The sequence below is a fragment of the Hipposideros armiger genome, unplaced genomic scaffold (genome assembly GCF_001890085.2).
Source record: "Hipposideros armiger isolate ML-2016 unplaced genomic scaffold, ASM189008v1 scaffold_431, whole genome shotgun sequence".
Classification (NCBI taxonomy): Eukaryota; Metazoa; Chordata; class Mammalia; order Chiroptera; family Hipposideridae; genus Hipposideros; species Hipposideros armiger.
The window spans coordinates 83,173-101,534 of record NW_017731781.1 but is presented as its reverse complement, the minus strand read 5'-3'; the positions used below and the strand labels follow the sequence as shown (position 1 = coordinate 101,534).

Sequence of the window (18,362 nt, the reverse complement as noted above, 5' to 3'; positions counted from 1 at the left end):
TTCCTCTTTGGGGGCACCAGGCCAGAAAGGGGCAGAGTTGGGCTTGGCCTCTCCTTGCCCCGGAGGCAGGGAGAGGAAGCTGGGTCACACTAGGGCCAGAATGGGGGTGGGAGGAGACAGGAAATCCAGGTAGGTAACGAACACGGTCAACATCCAAGGGGCTCTGGTCTGCCCCTGCAGGGCTGCTGCTGCCCGGCTGAAATAACTTCCTCTAGGAAAACCCTGGGCCACGGAAACCCTCCTTCCCAACCCTTCACAAGGCGCTGTAGTACAGGGGGTGGTACCCTCTAAAACCTCAACTGCAGCCCCCAAACTCCCAGGAGTGGCCTCTGCTTGGGTGGCCTCAGGGCCCCTGCCAGCAAGGATCTCTGGTGCCCGCTCCACCCAAGCTTCAGGAGGGGGATAGTGTCTCCTTACCCCACTCCCCAGCCACTTACCCGTAACCGCCAGGCAGGTAAGCTGTCGAGTAGTTGGGGGGCTGGTACCCAAAGCCTCTGCTCCCCTGAGTGGTCGCGTATCCGGGTCCCCAGACCGGCCCGCCGCCGCTTCCCTGGCCGAAGTGGAGCGGCCCGGCGCCCGCGTTCTTGGTCTTGCGCCGAGGCCGGTACTTGTAGTCCGGGTAGTCGCGGAGGTGCCGGGCCCGCAGCCGTTTGGCCTCCTCCACGAAGGGCCGCTTCTCGTCCTCACCCAGTAGCTTCCATTGCGCGCCCAGGCGCTTGGAGATCTCAGAGTTGTGCATCTTTGGGTTTTGCTGCGCCATCTGGCGGCGCTGAGCGGAGCTCCACACCATGAACGCGTTCATGGGTCGCTTCACCTTCTCCAAAGGAAGGCCCCCAGAGACCACAGGGCTCCCAGCGCCCTCCAGCTCCTGGGAGCTCGAGGACGAGGGGGCAGGGGCCGTGGGAGCGGGAGGTTCCAGACTCCAGGCCTCGTCGTGTGAGGGGCCAGGTAGCGCCATGGAGGTGGAGGGAAGCCTTAAGAGGGCGCCTACACACCCTCCCCTCCAAAGCGAAACGTTGATCCCTAAACCCAATATCCTTAAAATAGAAATGTCTTCCTAGTCTGGAGTCGTTCCAGGGAAACTCGAGTCCTTGAAAAGTATATATCGTCCCCAAGTTCAGAGTCCTTATTCTGGAGCCCCGGCTCTCTACCAATCCGGCACTCTTTGGGAGAGTCCAGCGCAAAATCCGCTGTCAGGTACCCGGTACAGGACAGGTTGTGCTCTACTTTCCTTGTTATCCAGACCCAGTCCTGCTTCCCCTACCTGCGGCTGGCTACCGGCCCGGTGTTCGGTGGAGGTGATAAACTTCGCACTCAGTCTCTGCTACGGGCCCGGTGTTCGGTGGAGGTGATAAACTTCGCACTCAGTCTCTGCCTGGCGGCGCACCCCAGGTGCCACAGAACTCTCACCTGGCCTAAGTGTCTGTGGCAGGCGGGTGGGCCAGGCCCAGGAACAACTTTTAACGACTGACTCCTCCCCACTCCCTCCCAGCGGACCGCACCTACTTCAGAGCGCCAACATCCCCCTCCCTTAAGCAGACCCAGGTGTCACGTTCTTCCCAGCCCCCAACACCCCCTCAGGGTACCACGCCCCCTCCCCACCCAAGACCCAGAAGTCAGAGGACTTCCAGCCCCCAAAGCTCTGCACATTTTCCCCTCCCTTTTTAAATTTTGGCAATTTAAAGTCAATTCCTTTGCACAATGGGATTAAGCACAGGGACTCAAAAGCCCTCAGGGTCAGAGATGTGCTAGGAGGAATTTGGGAGTACCCCACCCCCACGCCAAACTCTTTTCTGGTGCCCATTGCTCCTCAAATCCCTGACCTGCCCCTGGGTCAAGAAAGTCGGGCAGTTAAAGGAAGGCAGTCCATTTTTGCTGTTTGAGTCATCCCAGCAGGTGCTTGGGTGGTGATTCAACTCCACTCCAGGTGAGAAAACTTAAACCCTCCCAACTCCAGCCCCCAAACAAAGGTTTCTCCAGCACATTTTATCTCTAAATCTCAGTTGAGGCTGGGAGCCAGGAACCTCAGGAAAACTACCCTGGGGCTGAGAGATGAGTGATGTGGATGTTGAAGGAAAAAACCTGGATCCAGAGCAGAGAGCTAGCAGGAATGAGAGCTGCACACCTAGGTCCCAGAGGTTGTCATGAGGGAACCCAGTTCCTCCTGCCAAAGGCCAAGCCCAAGCCCCAGGCCTCAGGTAATCGGATTAAGCAGCTCGCTTGGCTCTCAGCTCTTAGCAGGAACAGCTCCAACTAGGAGCAGCCCTACCTAGCCTGCTGTGACTCAGGGTATAGGAGTGGCCCAGCTCCCTCTACCAGCAAACCTGGGGGAGGGGAGCAGCAGCAAAGACACAAGCCACTCTCCTCTTGACCAGTAGGGTATCTGAGCTTGGGGAATTTAGGAATGTCAGGAATTCCCAAAGTAGACCATCTTTGGAACACTAAAGGAGCCAGGCATGGAGAAACAGGAAACAGGGGCCAGGGGTCAGGGCAGGTCAGACCTAGGAAAACAGTTGGGCCAAACTGGGCACAAGAAAGCATCAGGAATCTGGGAGCCATTTGGAGTTTTTTTATTCTCTTTTTAAATACTGTACAGTGAAAAATAAATACGCCTTCTCATCCACCAGACAAGGTTGGTCCCCCTTCCCCTGGGGGACCTTGTCACCCCCCTTCATAGATGCCCCTGGTTCTACTCCAAAACCTTCCCCATGCCTCCCACCCACTTATACCCTTACTATCCCCGTCTTCCACAGTGATGAGGCCCCAGAAATGGGGGGTACAGGATGGGAGGAGGGATAGCAGGGGAGCCCCCCTGAACTGTCATATCTGGGTGGGTCAAGGAGCACCCCGCACCAACAGGTGGAGAATGGGGGTGTTCAGAGAGATTGGGGCATTAGAGGATAAAGGCACATCCAGTCTGATGGGGAAGGAGAGAGGCTCCCCTCGCCCTGGGGGTAGGGTGGACAAGAGGGAGGGGGGTATGACCCTGTTACACACCCCTCCACTAGCTCCTGGAGGTTGGGGGGGGACCCAAGCTGCTGTGCCACCCCCCTCCCCCCTAGATAAGAGCAGCTCCAGCGCAGGTCAGTCGGGCCTGTGAGGGCCATGGTGTTGGGCAGCAAGCGAGATGGAGAAGGGAGGGATGCAGGCTGGAGGTTTTATGAAACCCCATTCACCAAACTACCCAACTCCAGGGGGACGGAGAGCTCCCCATTCTCTGAGGGGCCCTTAGGAAGCTTGCTGACAGAGTCACCCTGAGGCGAAAGTGGGAAAGAAAAATGGAGAGAAAAAGTGGTCAGTAGAAATTCAGGTAATGACATTCCCTACACTCCTGGCGTGTGGTGACCCAGGGGTTGGTTCCCTGATCTGACTCTCTAGCCATTCTTACTGGGTTCCAGAAAATGTGATTCAAACTTCCCTCTCTCTTCTATTCAAATTTTCCTCTATTCTAAATGTAGTCTAAGCTCCATCACATAGCCTTCTCTACAGTTTAGTAAGAGATTTCTTGGGGGAATTTTCTTTCGCCCCCTGCTCCAAAAGAACAAAAAAAAGGAGGGGCGGAGGATGTTACATCTTGCTTGCCTACCTTCTGTCCTGAAAGAGAGTCCTCTGAGGGTTTAGTGCGCTCCAGAGGTGGCCGCTGGCGGCTCTGAGATTCCGCTCTGGAGATATAGTCAGCCACAGTCACTGGAGAAGGCAGAAGACCAAGAGTTTCAGAGGGAACCCAGGTATCCAGTTCCTAGAGACCCATTGAACCCCAACCCCCGGTTTTCATAGGGTAAGAGACATCCCATTCTCTCAACTCTGAGGAAGGATGCTGGCATCCAGTGTTAGCTGACCTGGCTGACGATCTCCACTGACAGAACCATCAGTACGGTTACCACGGTTACGGCGGCGGCGGCTCCGATTACGACGCTGAGGTCTTGACTCATCTTCTGTGGGGTATGGAAAAGCAAGTTATGTATCCAGTCTCCCATTCCTCAGTTCTTGCCCAGCTGTAATTTTTTAGACCCCAGGCACACCACTTACCCAGGCCATTCTCTGTCATGCTGGGCCCATCTGATTCCAGGCCTCCATCCATGATAGTCCTGTCTTCATCAGTGCGGCGGCGACGGGAGCGGCGGCGCCTGGCACTTGCTGGGGGTGGTTCCCCGGGCTCTGAATCAATTGGGGGCTCTGGTTCAGATGTGTCCAGTAGGCTGTAGGGATTACTGTCTGGATCCTTCAGCACTGGTTAGAGGAAGAGGAGGAACTGGGAGTCAGGTGTCCACCATCTTTCCTTTTGGCCTATATTCATGAACCCAGCTGTCTGGTACTGGTACCTGAGCTAATAGATGAAGAGCTGTATCTCGAGGTGGGCCGGGGAGCAGGTGGGGGTCCCCTACCCCGGCCTCCAATTGGCCGCCTCCGGCTTTCTTCCCCCCGGATTGGGGGATCCCGGTCTCCTGGTCCAGCTCGGGTGGGCTCTTCCCTCTTCTCAGACTCAGTCTCAGAAGCTGTGGATGGGTCTGAGCTGGGGCCTAAAGAACACAGTGGGGGGTCCAATCAGGTCACTCCCCCCATCCTAGGACCCATCATGGCCACAAAACTGGAAGACGTCTCCCTCTCACTCACAAAGTCCCCCAACCAATCATCTCTTCTTCATCTCCATCACCTTTTCCTAAAGCTTCCACCCAGATCTATGCCTCTCCCCACAAGCCCCGCTAGTACTCGCCTCCCTCTCCCATAGCTGTCTCACCATAGGCAGGACCACCTGTCCTCCGGCCCCGGCCCCGGCCCCCGTAGCTGCCCCCATAGGTTCGTGTGGTGTGCAGGGAGGAGGAGGAACTCTCATCTGTGGTATATCCAGCCTTGTCACTGCCACCGCTGCCCCGCCCACTCCCAGGAGGGCGAAAGCCCAGCCCAATCTGACGAAGCTGTTCATCAATTTGCAGCCTCTCCAAGCGAAGCTGCTCCACCTCCTGGTTGGGTAAAAGATGGAGGAAGATAATGGAAGGAAGAATAAGTATAAGGTCAATGAACAATTTCCTTTCATGCTTCTCTGCCCCGACCATCCCTATATAGCTTAACTCCCAGGAATATAAGGAAGACATCGGCTAAACAAAGAAAACTCTGGGATCCAACCCCAGAGCACCAAATTCCCATCCAGTGGTTTCTGTTCCACTCAGACAAACTGTGCACCACTACTCCTAAATTTATCCAGTAGTGGTCTCAGTCCCCTTGCTCTACCTAGCTCTTTCCCCTCCCGGGCTTCCACTTGGATACCTGCAGGTAGGAGAGGTGATATTCCAGCAGAGCCTGAGCATTGCTGATATTCTCTCGGGTGCCAACAAATATGAAAGGAACCATTCCCTGGAGAGCAGAGGAAAGGACAGATGGATTAGGAGAATCAAATAAGCATTAACTCCACCCTGTCTCCTATGGAAGGCCAACCAATGGGATCTTTCTGGTTCTACATCTACTAGGAGGAAACAGAAGTTTCGTGTTCCACCCCCTAGAAATCCCAGCCCTCAGAGAAAGGCTTTGTAAACAATCCCACCTATTTCTGGATACCAATCTCTGGCGCAGTTGTCCCATACCTCCTCTCTGGGGTTCTTCTTGTCATTATCACCTTCTACTCGAACTCTCACCACACCAGATTTATCCACAATCTCCTGAATCACTTTCCCGTTCTTTCCAATCACTTTGCCTGAATGGGTAAAAGAGGAATTAAGCTTTTTAAAGGAAAGAAAAAAAGTCAAAACAGGATAAACAGTCTTCCAGCTTCTATATATAGATTCTGTTTTAATTATTCTCGTGTTTCTAGGTTCCTGGTGAGTTTCCAAAGGACAAAACATTACAATCCCTAGAAATTTATTCTTCCATTTTTTCGTCACTCCTACTACAGACTGTTTGCTTTTTCTTTATGAAACTAAAGTCCAGAGGGAGGTCCCAAGCCCAGAATCACTCTGAGAATCTCACTTCTGGCCCCTAACTATATTCTCTTTTATATATACACACCCCCAACTCACCAACCAGGTTCCTGGGCACTTGCACAGAGTCCTCAGAAAACTCAAGGTAGCTTCGGGCCTGTCGGCATGCCTCGGGAGTCTAAAAGAGGAGTGGGGAGTCATTATTAAAACAGAAGACCTGGATCTCAAACAGTGGTCTTCCTGCCACTCTCTTTGGGAAAATGTACTGACACCAAAGTCAGGGACAGAGATCAACATGACTCAGGTTTCCTTTCTACTCCACCCTCTCTTCTGTGTTTTCCCTAAGAGACCTAGATGACAGGTATCTTTTGCTGACCTCCCCATAGATGCGGAAAGTGCAGGTCTCTTCTCCCAACTCAATGGCAGTCACCCCAGGTACTTTTCGGGCCTGCTGGATGTTGGCACCATGAGTCCCAATTGCCAGTCCCATCAGGTCCTCTCGCACTGTGAACTCCTCTTGGAATGCTGCAGCCAACTGCTTACTGGTCTGAAAGGAAAAGGCACTATAGGAATCATGGTGGTGGAATCTCAGAACACCTGTCCCAGGTACCTGATGCTTTGCATAACTTCAGTAAGAAAAAATGTGTGAAAGCAAGCCAGTACTACTCTGGAGTCCACTGACCACTAGGACCTGTGTGGAGAATTCAGGAACTTTTCATTCTACTCCTACCTTCCAAATACCAACGACTTTGGGGGAGGGGAGAAATCAGGACAGAGCTTAAGCTGGGAGCCACCAAAGTTCTGGATTTGGCTCTAATACTATCTGGTTGTGTGATCCTAAACAAAATACACACTCTGTGCCTCAGTTCTGTCATATGATAAATGATCACACCTGACTTACTCCATTCCCAGACTATCAAGAGGATTAAATAAGACTGGTGAGCAAGGACTTTTCACAGGTAAATGCAAGTGTAAAGAATTATTACCTCAACCAAACTAATATCAACTACCAAAATAAAACCCGAAAAGTTGAACAGAAAGCAAGAGGTTAAGAAAAGCATAAAAGGGGGCTGGCCGAGTGGCTCGGTTGGTTAAGAGCATGAGCGCTAAGCAACAGAGTCGACGGTTCCATTCCCACATGGGCCAGTGAGCTGCGCCCGAGCTGAGTTGCCAACAGGTGGCAGGATGGCACGTGCTCCTAACAACAAGGTTGCCGGTTTGACTCCCGTATGGGATGCTGGGCTACACCCACCCACAACTACGATTGAACACGGCACCTTGAGCTGAGCAGCTGCGAGCTGCCAATGGGGCGACGGACTAGGAGCTGAGCTAGCTGCGCCCTCCACAACTAAGATTGAAGAGGAACTTGGCTGTTCTCCTTTCCCAATTCCCCAATAAAATCTTTAAAAAAAACCAAAAAACAACAACAAAAGAAAGAAGAGCATAAAAGGAGCCTACTGAACACCATACTATTTAATTTCTTAACCAGTCCTTTGTGGGATCTCTGGGTACAAAGGCAGGAAGACAGGAAAGGTTCTATAAGAGTGAATCCTAGGTAGGAAGCACCAAATAAGATGTCTGAAAGGGGATATTCCCAGATCACAATCCATGACTTACTTCCAAAATGAAGTTGAGTTATATAATAGCAAGGATTTACACTAGGCAAGGGAAGGCTGAAAAAAGGAACTAAGTTGGGCATTCAAAATAACTGAGTTAGGGAGGGTGGGGAGACGATCTACAATGATTTACAAGTATCTTCTAGAAGTTTGCCAAGGGTTTTCTTTCTTAAACTGCCTAAAGGGTACAAAGGTGCTCATTGTTATTATCTTTTACCTTTTATACAGTCAATATTTTAAAAATAATTTTAAAAAAAACAAAACAGGCAAGATTTCTCAAAAACAAAAACATGTCCCTATTTTTAAGACCTTGCAACTATGGTTAACTTAGCTATCTGGTACACTTTACCACATAGATCAATACAGTCAAGTCCTAGAAGAGTTGAATATTTTACCTTTTGTCACCAGGAAACCTGTTCACTGGAAAATGGTGTAGATATAGTTTGTATTATCTGGGGGTAACAGTGACTCTCTGAAGAAATGAGAGATTACCATGATCCAGATTTTGCACGGACTCAGAGAAAAGCTTCCCAAAAAGATCAGTTCACTTGATGAAGGGAAATGCATGTTCAAATACAAACACACACCCTACTTGTTTAGGATAGTATAATACCTAAGAAAAGGGAATCTGACCATCCTAAGATGTCAGAACTCAAACTTCATAGAAATATTCTAGTCTAACTACCTCACTGTCACAAATAAAGAAGATAAAGCTCAGTAAAATCAAATGATTTGCTGAAGATCAATTACCTGACAAAGCAAGACTTAGGATTCCAAGTCCAGTGGTCTTTGCAGTGTACAAATGGTTCTCAAACATATCCCCAAAAGTGGTTTGGTTCCCAGAGGTGATGTGGGTGATGCTGGTGGAAGAAAGAGCCACACCCCCTTCTGCTGCTCTGACTGCTTTATGCATTGTGCTTTCAAGTAAAATTTCACTTGATCAAAGGGTCCCATGGCTCAAAAAAAGTTTGATAACAACTATGCTATAACATAATGGAGCTCTGCTGCCTGGAGAAGTCTGGGATAAAATAGCAACCCAGTTATAACAGCCCAGAAAGATCTTGGTCTTTTTGTTTTGTAAACCATAAGAGCATGAGTGGAGGATGGGGTGGGAAGGGAGGACAATCATACCAATATATTCAGTAGTAAGTGGAGCCAAAATTTACCTCTAGGTGCTTGGTAGCTTCTTCATTGCGGGACATGAGTAGCAGTTTGGTGCGCAGGCTTCGAAAATGCATATCACCCAGCAGGGACGCCCGCTTCACAGGGGCTTCTGTGGTTGACTGGGAAGAAACCAATGAAAATCATTAAAACTGACTTTGAGGGCTGGCCGAGTGGCTCAGTTGGTTAAGAGCTCGCTCAAGAGTGCGAGCTCTGAGCAACAGCAGTTCGATTCCCGGCCCAAGCTGAGCTGCTGCTGAGCTGCCAACAGGTGGCAGGATGGCTCAGCTAAAAAAAAAACAACAAACAAAAAAACTGACTTTGAATACATACTGTGGGAGAGCCGGCAACGGGGAATCAGGATGCCTGAGATTCTGGAAAAGGGTGGGAGTTAAGAAATGAAGCTAGGGAAGAGGAAATCATTGTCAGCCTCACAAAGGCCTACTACCTAGATGTCTAAAGGAAGTGATTTTAAGCAGCAAGCACAGGTGAGAACTGTAGAGTCTATTTTTGAGAATCTAAATATGCAAGGGAAGGTCCCAGCCCACACTGCAATATAATGACCAGGTTAAAAAAAAAAATTAAGGTCAGACGTGAGAAAGACTAAAGAAAGGTAGGGCTACCTGGGCCCGTAAGGATCAGGAGCAATAAAGTCCTCTCTGACAAATAAACATAAGCACATTTTAGCTCCTCCCTTTCTACAATGGAGTTAAAAGGGGAGAAGGAAAAATTGTTGAAAGGGCTTAGTGAAATTCAGGCAGAATAAACTCACCAGGATGAAGAGCTCACTATTTGTGATGTTGAGAAAGATGCAGTTCGCTCCCAACGCTTTCTTGAACTCTTTATGGACGTTTTCATTGGAGCAGCTGCAGAGAAAGAGAAAAGTGCTCAGAGGGCAGAGTGTTAAGTACATTCAAAGGTTTGGTGGAGAGAGAGGGACTGAGAAAAATAAGAAAAGAGGAAGAACTACAGTAAAAGAACAGGGATGAGGAAAGAGAGAAACTGGGATCAAGAAAGGCTCTAGAGGGCCAAGGGAACAGAGAAGACTGAAACTGGTAGTAGCGCCTGGGGGAAGTAAGGGCAGAGATGAGGACGGTGAGGGCCCACCACTCCCAACCACCAGCACTCACGCTTCTCTTAAGTCCTCCGGAACAGCCATGGTAACCTTGAAGAAACTGCCTTTGGTTGCAAGGGGATTGGGATTAACTGGCCGAAGCCGTTCCAGGGTGACAATCTCATTGTAAGTGGCATCACAGGCAGCATATTCAATGACATAGAACTGGCAAAATAAAAAAAAAAAGGAGAAGCTGTGAATGACCTGAGCTGCTATCTCCCACCTTTCTATGACTAAAATGTTTTAGCAGTTCTCCAAAGGCCTTCGCATCACTCACATCTCCCTTCATCATCCGCACCCGGGCCAGCCACCAGCCACAAGGTTCTTGCTCATTAGCTCGAGAATAAACCTGAAAAAATGAAAATAAAAAATACTGAGGACCGGGCCGGCCAAGTGGCGCGATGGTTAAGAACTGGCTTGGGACGCCAGAGGGCCCCGGTTCGGATCCCACATATGAGGGCCAGTGACACTGCCCTCTACAGCTAAGATGCTGTACAACAGCTCAACCTGGAGCTGGGCTGCCGTGAGTCGCCGGCGACGGCGTAGGCTGCAGCCCCTGTGGCAGTGGGTTGCCATGGGCTACCATATGTAGCCAGCAGCCAGCGTGAGCGGCCAGCAGCCGCAGTGATCGGCCATCCAGAAGCCGGTGACTGATCTGCCTTGCCCAGGAAGAGCGCAATGATGGTGCCAACTTGGGCCAGTGAAGCAACGTCCTCCACAACTAGACTGAAGAACAAAACGACAGCAACTTGTCTGTTCCCCTTCCCCCAATTCTCCATCACTGTTCCTATCCCCATAATTCCCCAATAAAAAAAAAAATTATTAAAAAAAAAAAAAATACTGAGGACCATGCCAAAACATTAAGAATGGAATAAGCATTAAAGCACTTGGGAGGTAGCCTTAAACCAAGATAAAGGAAACTAGAGGAAGAAGCTGCTAATTAAAAATCAGAGGGCACTGCATTTTAAATGCTGTTATCATACATGGAAGAAAGGTGAAAACAATCCCCTGAAACTGGGACGCTCCCTGAGAGTTTGGTTGCACAACAGAGATGGACAGTGAACTGCTACATTTCACTTGTCCATAGGTCACCTGGCTGGATGCAGTAGCTTAGCTTGGGTAGGAAGGAGAGTGAGTCAACCGGTGAAGAGCCTAGGATAATGGTATCAGGGTAAGAGAGATGCAGTGAGAAAAGTGACACTTAGAAGGATGGACTCAATGGCCCTTACCTCCACCTCGTCCCCTTCTGTGATCTCCTTATTATAATCAGCTGGAGGTGGTAGCCGGACATCGCCGAAAGGAATTTGCCTCTCACTCTGCCAGCTGCAAAAGAAACAGTGATATGAAAACTATTCAGGCTAATGTGGTTACCCATTTCTTCAGGAAGGGGTTACTGTCTTGAAATCGCTGGGCAATTTCCACCTTCCCTGGTAATTAGAGGCTAAACCCCAGGCTCTGCTCTATAGTGGTATCTTCTGTCTCTTGCTATAATCTAAATACTGGGTGAAATGCCCCCCACCCTCACCAAATTTCAGCCCTTTCCTCTCCTGGGATCCATATAAATTTGCCCACCCAAACCCTCGGCTCTCCCCCACCCATTACATGCCTCATGGGACTCAGCCACCCCCTCTTCTCCACTCTCCTTCTAGGACCTACTTTGCTGGATTCTCTATTCCCAAGGTCTTACTTGTTTTCAAAGAAGATGGTGACAGAGTCTTCATGGACATCCTTCACAAAGCCCTAGAATGAATTTTAGCACAAAGTGAAAAAAAGAACAATTTACCACCACCTCAGCCATTAAGGGAACAGAGACATTCAGAGGCCCTTAAACTAGAGTTTAATCTAAAGACAGGGCCAGAAGGGCCGGCCAAGTGCTCAGTTGGTTAAGAGCTCGCTCAAGAGTTTGAGCTCTGAGCAACAGCAGTTCGAATGTCGGCCAGAGCTGAGCAGCCGCTGAGCTGCCAACAGGTGGCAGGGTGGCTCAGCTTAAAAAAATAAAATAAAATAAATAAAGACAGGGCCAGAAAAAGGCTATATTGGAGAAAAAACATGAATATTGAGGTAGAGAGAAAGGAATGATACTGGCATGGAAAGAAATGTGGCAAAATCCAAAAGATGAGACAGAAAGTAAGTAGAAGGGGCAACATCACTCGCCATCAAAACAGCCAGGAAACTGGTGGTCAACTATGGCTCCCACAGTGGCCTCCCTATCTGTCTGCCTCCTGTTGTGCTGTGCAGCTTGCCAGAATTCAATTAAAATACCAACAACATTCAGCAAGGCTAAGAATATCCCATGAGACAGTGTGAGGCTGTCCTGGAACACCTAGAGGACAGCAGGATCTGCCAAGAGATAGAAGGGTCTGCCTCCCCAATACAGCAAGAGACCTGAGCGAACTTGGTATCTTGATGCTTGGGTCCTTAAGAGAATAAAACAGATCATTGGAAAAATTCAAAATGATGAAAATAATTTATAGAAGGAAAAATTAGGATTTAAAGATGTGAGATTTCTGAATGCTATATACTATGACACTGCTAAGCATTTAAAAAGGATAATAAAATTTGTAGACGATCCCAATCTTGAGATCATGAAAAGGGAAAACAGGGATGAATAAACAGCTGGTCTACCTCCTATTTCCATGTTCTCACTGAGGAAGCCAAAACTCTATGTTCAGTCCTGTGCTCCCAATATTTCTATCTTCTCTCCCAATTTTCACATACTCAAAATTAAAGACTATTATTGATAAAGTCCAGTTTATCAATTAGTTCTTTTATGAATGAGTTTGTGGTCTCATGTATAAGAAAACTTGCCTAATCCAAGGCCACCAAGGTTTTCTCCTGTCTTATTCTAGAAGGTTTATAGTTTTTATTTTACATTTAGTCTATGATCAATTTTGAGTTAAATTTTGTATATGGTGCAAGACATGATCAAAGTTCATTTTTTACCTATGGATATCCAGTTTATGCACCATTTGTTGAAAAGACTACCCTTTCTCTACTGAATTGCCTTTCACTTCTGTCAAAACTCAGCAAATGCAGGCAGCCGTTAGCTCAGATGGTTACAGCGCAGGCTCGTAACACCAAGGTTGCTGGTTCAATTCCAACATGGGCCAGTGAGCTGCACCCTCCACAACTAGGTTGAAGACAACGCCTTGACTTGGAGCTGATGGGTCCTGGAAGAAACACACTGTTCCCCAGTAAAGTTAAAAAAACAAACAAACCCAAAAGAAGTTGAATTGTCACTTAAAAAAAAAAATTGGAAATTTCAGGAGACTAATTAATAACAGGAACTAATCATCTTTGCAGCTAAGGACAAAAGCTGAGCTTAGGAGAGAAAACACCTAAAATAAACATTTATGTCACTCTCATCTCACAAAATTGGTCAATCATAAACACTTAACTATATTGCTGTTTCCTTATGGTGGGAAAATCTAAACCTAAATTTCACTCTTGATACAAGTTATCTTTCTTTTCTTTCAGGATAGGATCGTGTTATGGAGCCTTACTACTGCCCAAGGCATTAGTATTCCTGGTACTGCCTGGCCTGTTACTTACCCATACTTTAGCTTTCTCTGCCATTCTTCTTCCCTGAAATGTTTTTCCACTGTTCATTTAGCTATATCAATACCCACACCGACTATTCTCCACTCAAGCCTTCTATGGCACTTTTACTCCCCATATTTGCCGGAGTCCCTCTTCCCTTTTCAGTTTTTCTCTTAGCTCTTTAGGTGTCCTCCTCTCTCCTCCCACAACCTAATGTTGGGATACTAATACTGCATCCCTTCCTTCTTCCCCCTTTATAAATTCAGTGTCTAAATTTCTAAAGACATTTCAACCAGTCCTTTTAGCTGACTTTATCCTATTCTTTATCCAAAATGTCCCTCTCCAAGCTTTAGAAATAGTTTATAGTTAGCTATTGTCAAAACATTCTAGGGATGAGATAAAAGGAAGTGGAAGAGATAGAAGATAATCACTTGCTTGCCTCTTTTGTTAAGAGATAACAACTGCTAGATAAACCTATTCACAAAGGACATGCCTAAAGTTCTAATCCAATTCTCCTCCAAGTCTGAGTTGGCCCTCAGGCATTGGTATCAATATTCCCCTGGTTTTTCATCAACCCCAAACAGAAATGCAGAGCTCAGATGGAGTTCTCCTTCATATTACTCAGCAGTTCAACCAAACATCACTTCCTCTTATACCTCTAGGGTCTTTTGCCTTCAAATATTCTCCAACACAAGTTTTCTCAACTTCGTATTTGAACCCAGTCTCTACTACTTAATTCTACCCATATCACCCGTTTTTTTCCTTCCAAAGTTACTACTGGTAGACAGTGAGCTCCCAGTTCTGCTCAATGCATGCTCATTAGGAAGACAAGCAGGTGAGGGCAAGAGCTAGTGAATGAATCTCTAGGAAAGTCAACTACATCCAAAGGATGACTCGATTCAGTGGCCATGGCATACCCTGGCTTTGGCTTATGGGGCCTAGGACCAGACAGAGAGAGAGCCCTAGGTTCATAAGTACTTCAGTTTCCTCACTTTCTAGAAGATATTACATTGGTCCCCACCTTCAATCTATCTTCTAGTCCTGGACTCTCAACAGAAAGGAGGGAGTTTAGGAGAAAAGTAGGAAGGTTCTGGGTAAAAACCACGTGTTGAAGCTGAGGATGCCATATTCCTTATGAAAAGAATGGGTGTTAGGATATCCAGGCAAGGTCTGGAAATTTGGATAATTGTACCCTGGAAGGTGAACAAATATTTCATTTGGCAGAATACAATTTAAAGAATAAAATACATTAAGTTCAGACAGAAAAGCAAGAGCTGATGGGATAGCTACAAAAGAACTTAAATCCCAAATCTGATACATGCAGTCCTTTCATGGAAGATCAAAAATAGGACTCAATTCTGCTTGGGGAGAAAGGGACCTTCCCAAATTTATAGTTATAGAAGCAATATAAACACTCCTTGACCCACACCAAAGTTTGCTGAGTCATGGATATTAAATCTATAGCAAGGTCAGAATGGGTAAGTATATGGCACTGAAAGCTGAAGAAAAATAGTCTGAATTTAGGGATTTATTGTTGTTTTTAACTAAGGCTTGGGTCAGAAAATGCTAAAGTGGCCAGAATAAGATTCCACATTACCTGGTTTTGGGCTCAACTCCAATTCTATTCTCTGATTCAAAGTATCCTGTCCCCAGTTCACTCAAGTCTACCATTGCCATAGGCCCCAGGAGAAAAGGGAAAGATTCAGAGAAAGATTTTCTGTTGCACACCTATATGTGGAAAGAGAAACATCCCCCTTCCCAGCTATGTCACACAGTTAATTTGAACGGGATACCAATCTTTCCCAGCTGTGCTTGGCTCCCATGCTTCCTAGAACAAAAGCAAACATTGTATCTTGATCTCAGATTCAATTTAAGAATCATTTTCCCGGAACCCAGAATCTAGGGGTGGGAAGGCCCCAGAAGGACAAGATATTGGGGGAAATAGAGCTAAAATCTTAAGAGGAAGGATGTTTCAAGAAAGGTAATGTAACTTTTGGGGGGAAAGAATAAAAGAGACAAATGTACTCTATCAGATTCAAAAAGGAAACAGAGACTTTGACAAAGAAAACAGAAATGCTATGGGGGCAGGCTGTTAGAAAAAGTCCCATGAGTTAGGAAAGTATGCAGAAAAAATGACAGAAGAGATCAGCTGGGAGCTTCCTTCAGACATTGAACAAGGTGGTTCCTGGGGATTACACAGGAATATAGAAATGTTAGGATAGAAAGTTAGAGGCTTAAATAAAAATTAAAAAAAGATAAATATATAAAGAAATAGGTAGTGAATATATAAAGAAATCTGGTGTGGGAATAAAGGCAGAAATAGATAGGCATTTGGAGTAGGTAAAAATGACTACACTGAACTTATCAATTAAATCTGGGGCAGAAACCTTCCACTCCAAGGGCAAATATGAGACCCTTTCCATTGTAAGATATGACTTCATAGGGAAGGAGTTGGAGAAAGTCATTTCCAAGGGCATAAAGGTGGAGAGGTCTAATATGGAAGAAAGGCTTGAGGGGAAGTGAAGGAAAGGAAGCTCTTCTCACAAGTAATGTTATAAGAAGCTACCTCTGTTCTTGCTTCTCAAGGTAAAATGAAAGAATAAAACAGGAATCAAGAAAGTCTGTGAGGCAATTCCAGGCATGAAGTCCAGAAAGGTTCAAAATAATAAGTCCCACAAAGAAAAATTTCTGAGACAAGAGGGGTTTCTCTCTGGTTTAACCAAAATTGGGCAGGGGGGGCGGGAGTCACAGAAAATTGATTTAGAACAGATAAAGAAGGTGGTAGTAAAAGCAGTTCTACAGACCCAAATCCTGGGCAAGGGAGGAGCTAAAGTAAACAAGGATCTTTTAAAGATAGTCCCCTTCTTCCAAAAAAGGCTGTCAGATTCCCAAATTGGGAGAATTGGCCCTAAGTCTTCTGAAAGTGGAAATCCTTAAGTAAACAGAGGGAATCTTCATGAGATCCCGTTTTAGAGATCATGAATATGAAGCTTACATTCCTCAAGATGAAGAAACTGCATGAATGATCTAAACGTATCTGAGGTCAAAGTAATATAATAAATACAAATCCATCCCTGGGTGGAATGGTAGACCAGCTAGCCTTGGGATAAATGGGTGGGGTGAGAGACTTGTGAAAAGATGCCACCTTATGGCTAGGAGGCAACTTGCCTGATACAATCCAGAGTTCTAAGGTCAGATACCAAATGTCATAGATTTTGACAATTTTTTGGGAACAGAAATATAAGGTGAAAGGAGGGTGTCTTCCAGAGCCAGTAGGTAGAGGCCTCTCAAAAGAAGATGAAAGGATCTAACATGGGGCGGCCTTCCCAAGGGGAAAACAGGGGAAGAATAAAGAGAATGCTCCATGTGCTTGAAAAAGATGTGATTAAGGTCTAAGATATGTCTTTTACTAGGAAACAGGAAAAGTCAGTCAATATGAAGCTGGGTAAATGGGGCCTCTGGAGGCATGGGGGGCGCTGACCCAGGCACAATAATGCCCTTATGTTCATTATGAGATGAGGGTAAAAGCAGGTGTAATAGTGGGGCCAAAAATAAGAGGAAAGGGGTTAACGTGTAGAGGTCTCCCCAGGAGGGCTGAGGGTGGGAGTTTGGGTCTAATGTTCTAAGGGTCAGGTCTCAGCTCCAGAAGCTCGATCCCGCCCCACTCTTCCCTGCTCTGGCTGGACAGAGGGAGCTAAAGACGAGTGTCCCCAGTCGGCGAGCCGCCTCACCTTGTAGAAGGCCCCGTTGGAACCGCGCACCTCGACGGGCAGTCCCGGTTCCACATCCCCCCCAGAGGCCAGGCCGCCCATGGCGCCGCCACCGCTTCCGACTCCCCCGGCGGTGGCTGCAGCAGCCGTCTGAGTACGGACCGGGCCAGCGCCCCGGCGTCTCCCCGGAGGAGGAGCCGGAGGGGGAGCCGCGGGGGGCGGGAGCCGGGCCGGCCCCACCGCGGCCCTGCCACAGCCAACGAGCAGGGGGCCGGGGCCGGGCCGCTCCCCGTCCGCCGCTGCCGCCTTGGTCTCCGCCACCGTGAGGGAAACGGCCGCCGCCGCCGCTGCCTTCGTCACCTCAGCTTCCGCCCGCTGCCGCCCTCGCTGCTGCCCCCACTGCTGCCTCAGTCCCGGGACCCGCTGCTGCCGCTGCCGCTGCCGCTGCCTCTCCACAGCCTCCACCTCCCCCTGCCGCCGCCACCGCCTACTGCGCAGGCGCGCTAAGCACCCGCCCGCCGCGCGCGGGGCCCTGAGGGCCACGGCGCAGGCGTCAAGGCTGGCGACTCAGCTCGCGCTCACCAGCGCATCAGGGCTTCCACATACCGTTTAGCTCTCTCACGCCCCCTCCTGGTCGCTTACTTGCGCTTGCGCAGAACGAGATTGGCGCTCTTTCTTCGCCATCCCACCATTCCAGCGCCCCATCTCTTCCTTTCCCCGCCCCACAACACTGAGAGCTAACCAATCATGGGGAGGGAGGGGCCCCGCTCGCTCAGTCGGATTGGATTTCTGGGGTCCCTGGCCAGACCACACCCACTTCACTGTGCGCTCCGCCAGGTTTGTACAAGTTAGGATGGGCATGCGCCTGAATGACTGCTTGGTCACTTTCCCCACCTTTGTCTTTCTTGGTGCGCACGTTCCACAGCAAAAAAAGAGGAGTCGAAAAGAAAAAAAAAAGTGACCGGTGTGCGTACCCTGAACTTTACTTTCCAACCACACGTACGTATCGACTCTTGAGCATCTATAACTCTGTGTAGTAGATAGAAGATTTGAGTCACATTGTTGCCTTGAGAAGATTCTGATCACGCGTATAATGAAGGGCTAAGGAATAATTTCAAGGCAGTACCGAAAAACAAATGCCACTTACCACAAGATATGATCATCTAAATGCTGAGGAAATTAAAAATAGAAAATACTGTTATGGAGTAAGAATAGTGGAGGGAATATTTCAGATCCTTGAAGTAAGATAAGAAAGTTAGAAGTGAATAAAATTGCACAGAAATTAGAATCATGTGTTGTGCATTTAACC

At 47.9% G+C, this 18,362-nt stretch overlaps 2 protein-coding genes across 2 annotated transcripts; both read right to left on the bottom strand.

Moving 5' to 3' along the window:
* Positions 1 to 6: 6 nt before the first annotated feature.
* Positions 7 to 2,467, bottom strand: SOX15 (SRY-box transcription factor 15). Its single transcript, XM_019664845.1, has one exon. It carries the CDS (start codon positions 956 to 958, stop codon positions 434 to 436), a length of 525 nt encoding a protein of 174 aa, XP_019520390.1. The 5' UTR covers positions 959 to 2,467; the 3' UTR covers positions 7 to 433.
* Positions 2,468 to 2,554: 87 nt separating this feature from the next.
* Positions 2,555 to 17,542, bottom strand: FXR2 (FMR1 autosomal homolog 2). Its single transcript, XM_019664843.1, has 17 exons — positions 17,075 to 17,542; positions 11,491 to 11,543; positions 11,033 to 11,126; positions 10,081 to 10,152; positions 9,820 to 9,968; positions 9,462 to 9,555; positions 8,695 to 8,811; positions 6,289 to 6,459; positions 6,012 to 6,090; positions 5,580 to 5,689; positions 5,266 to 5,352; positions 4,739 to 4,961; positions 4,323 to 4,520; positions 4,030 to 4,230; positions 3,840 to 3,935; positions 3,587 to 3,687; positions 2,555 to 3,254 (listed from the first exon to the last, which is right to left on the bottom strand). The coding sequence occupies exons 1-17, from the start codon at positions 17,153 to 17,155 to the stop codon at positions 3,159 to 3,161; spliced, it is 2,022 nt and encodes a 673-aa protein (XP_019520388.1). The 5' UTR covers positions 17,156 to 17,542; the 3' UTR covers positions 2,555 to 3,158.
* Positions 17,543 to 18,362: the final 820 nt, after the last annotated feature.

Excerpts from the sequence above, each read along its gene's own strand:
- FXR2 (XM_019664843.1), bottom strand. The coding sequence starts at position 17,155 with ATGGGCGGCCTGGCCTCTGGGGGGGATGTGGAACCGGGACTGCCCGTC. Across the intron at positions 9,969-10,080 it reads TGCGGATGATGAAGGGAGAT|TTCTATGTCATTGAATATGC; the intron begins GTGAGTGATGCG and ends TTATTTTGCCAG. Across the intron at positions 5,353-5,579 it reads AGAAGAACCCCAGAGAGGAG|GGAATGGTTCCTTTCATATT; the intron begins GTATGGGACAAC and ends TCTGCTCTCCAG.
- SOX15 (XM_019664845.1), bottom strand. The coding sequence starts at position 958 with ATGGCGCTACCTGGCCCCTCACACGACGAGGCCTGGAGTCTGGAACCT.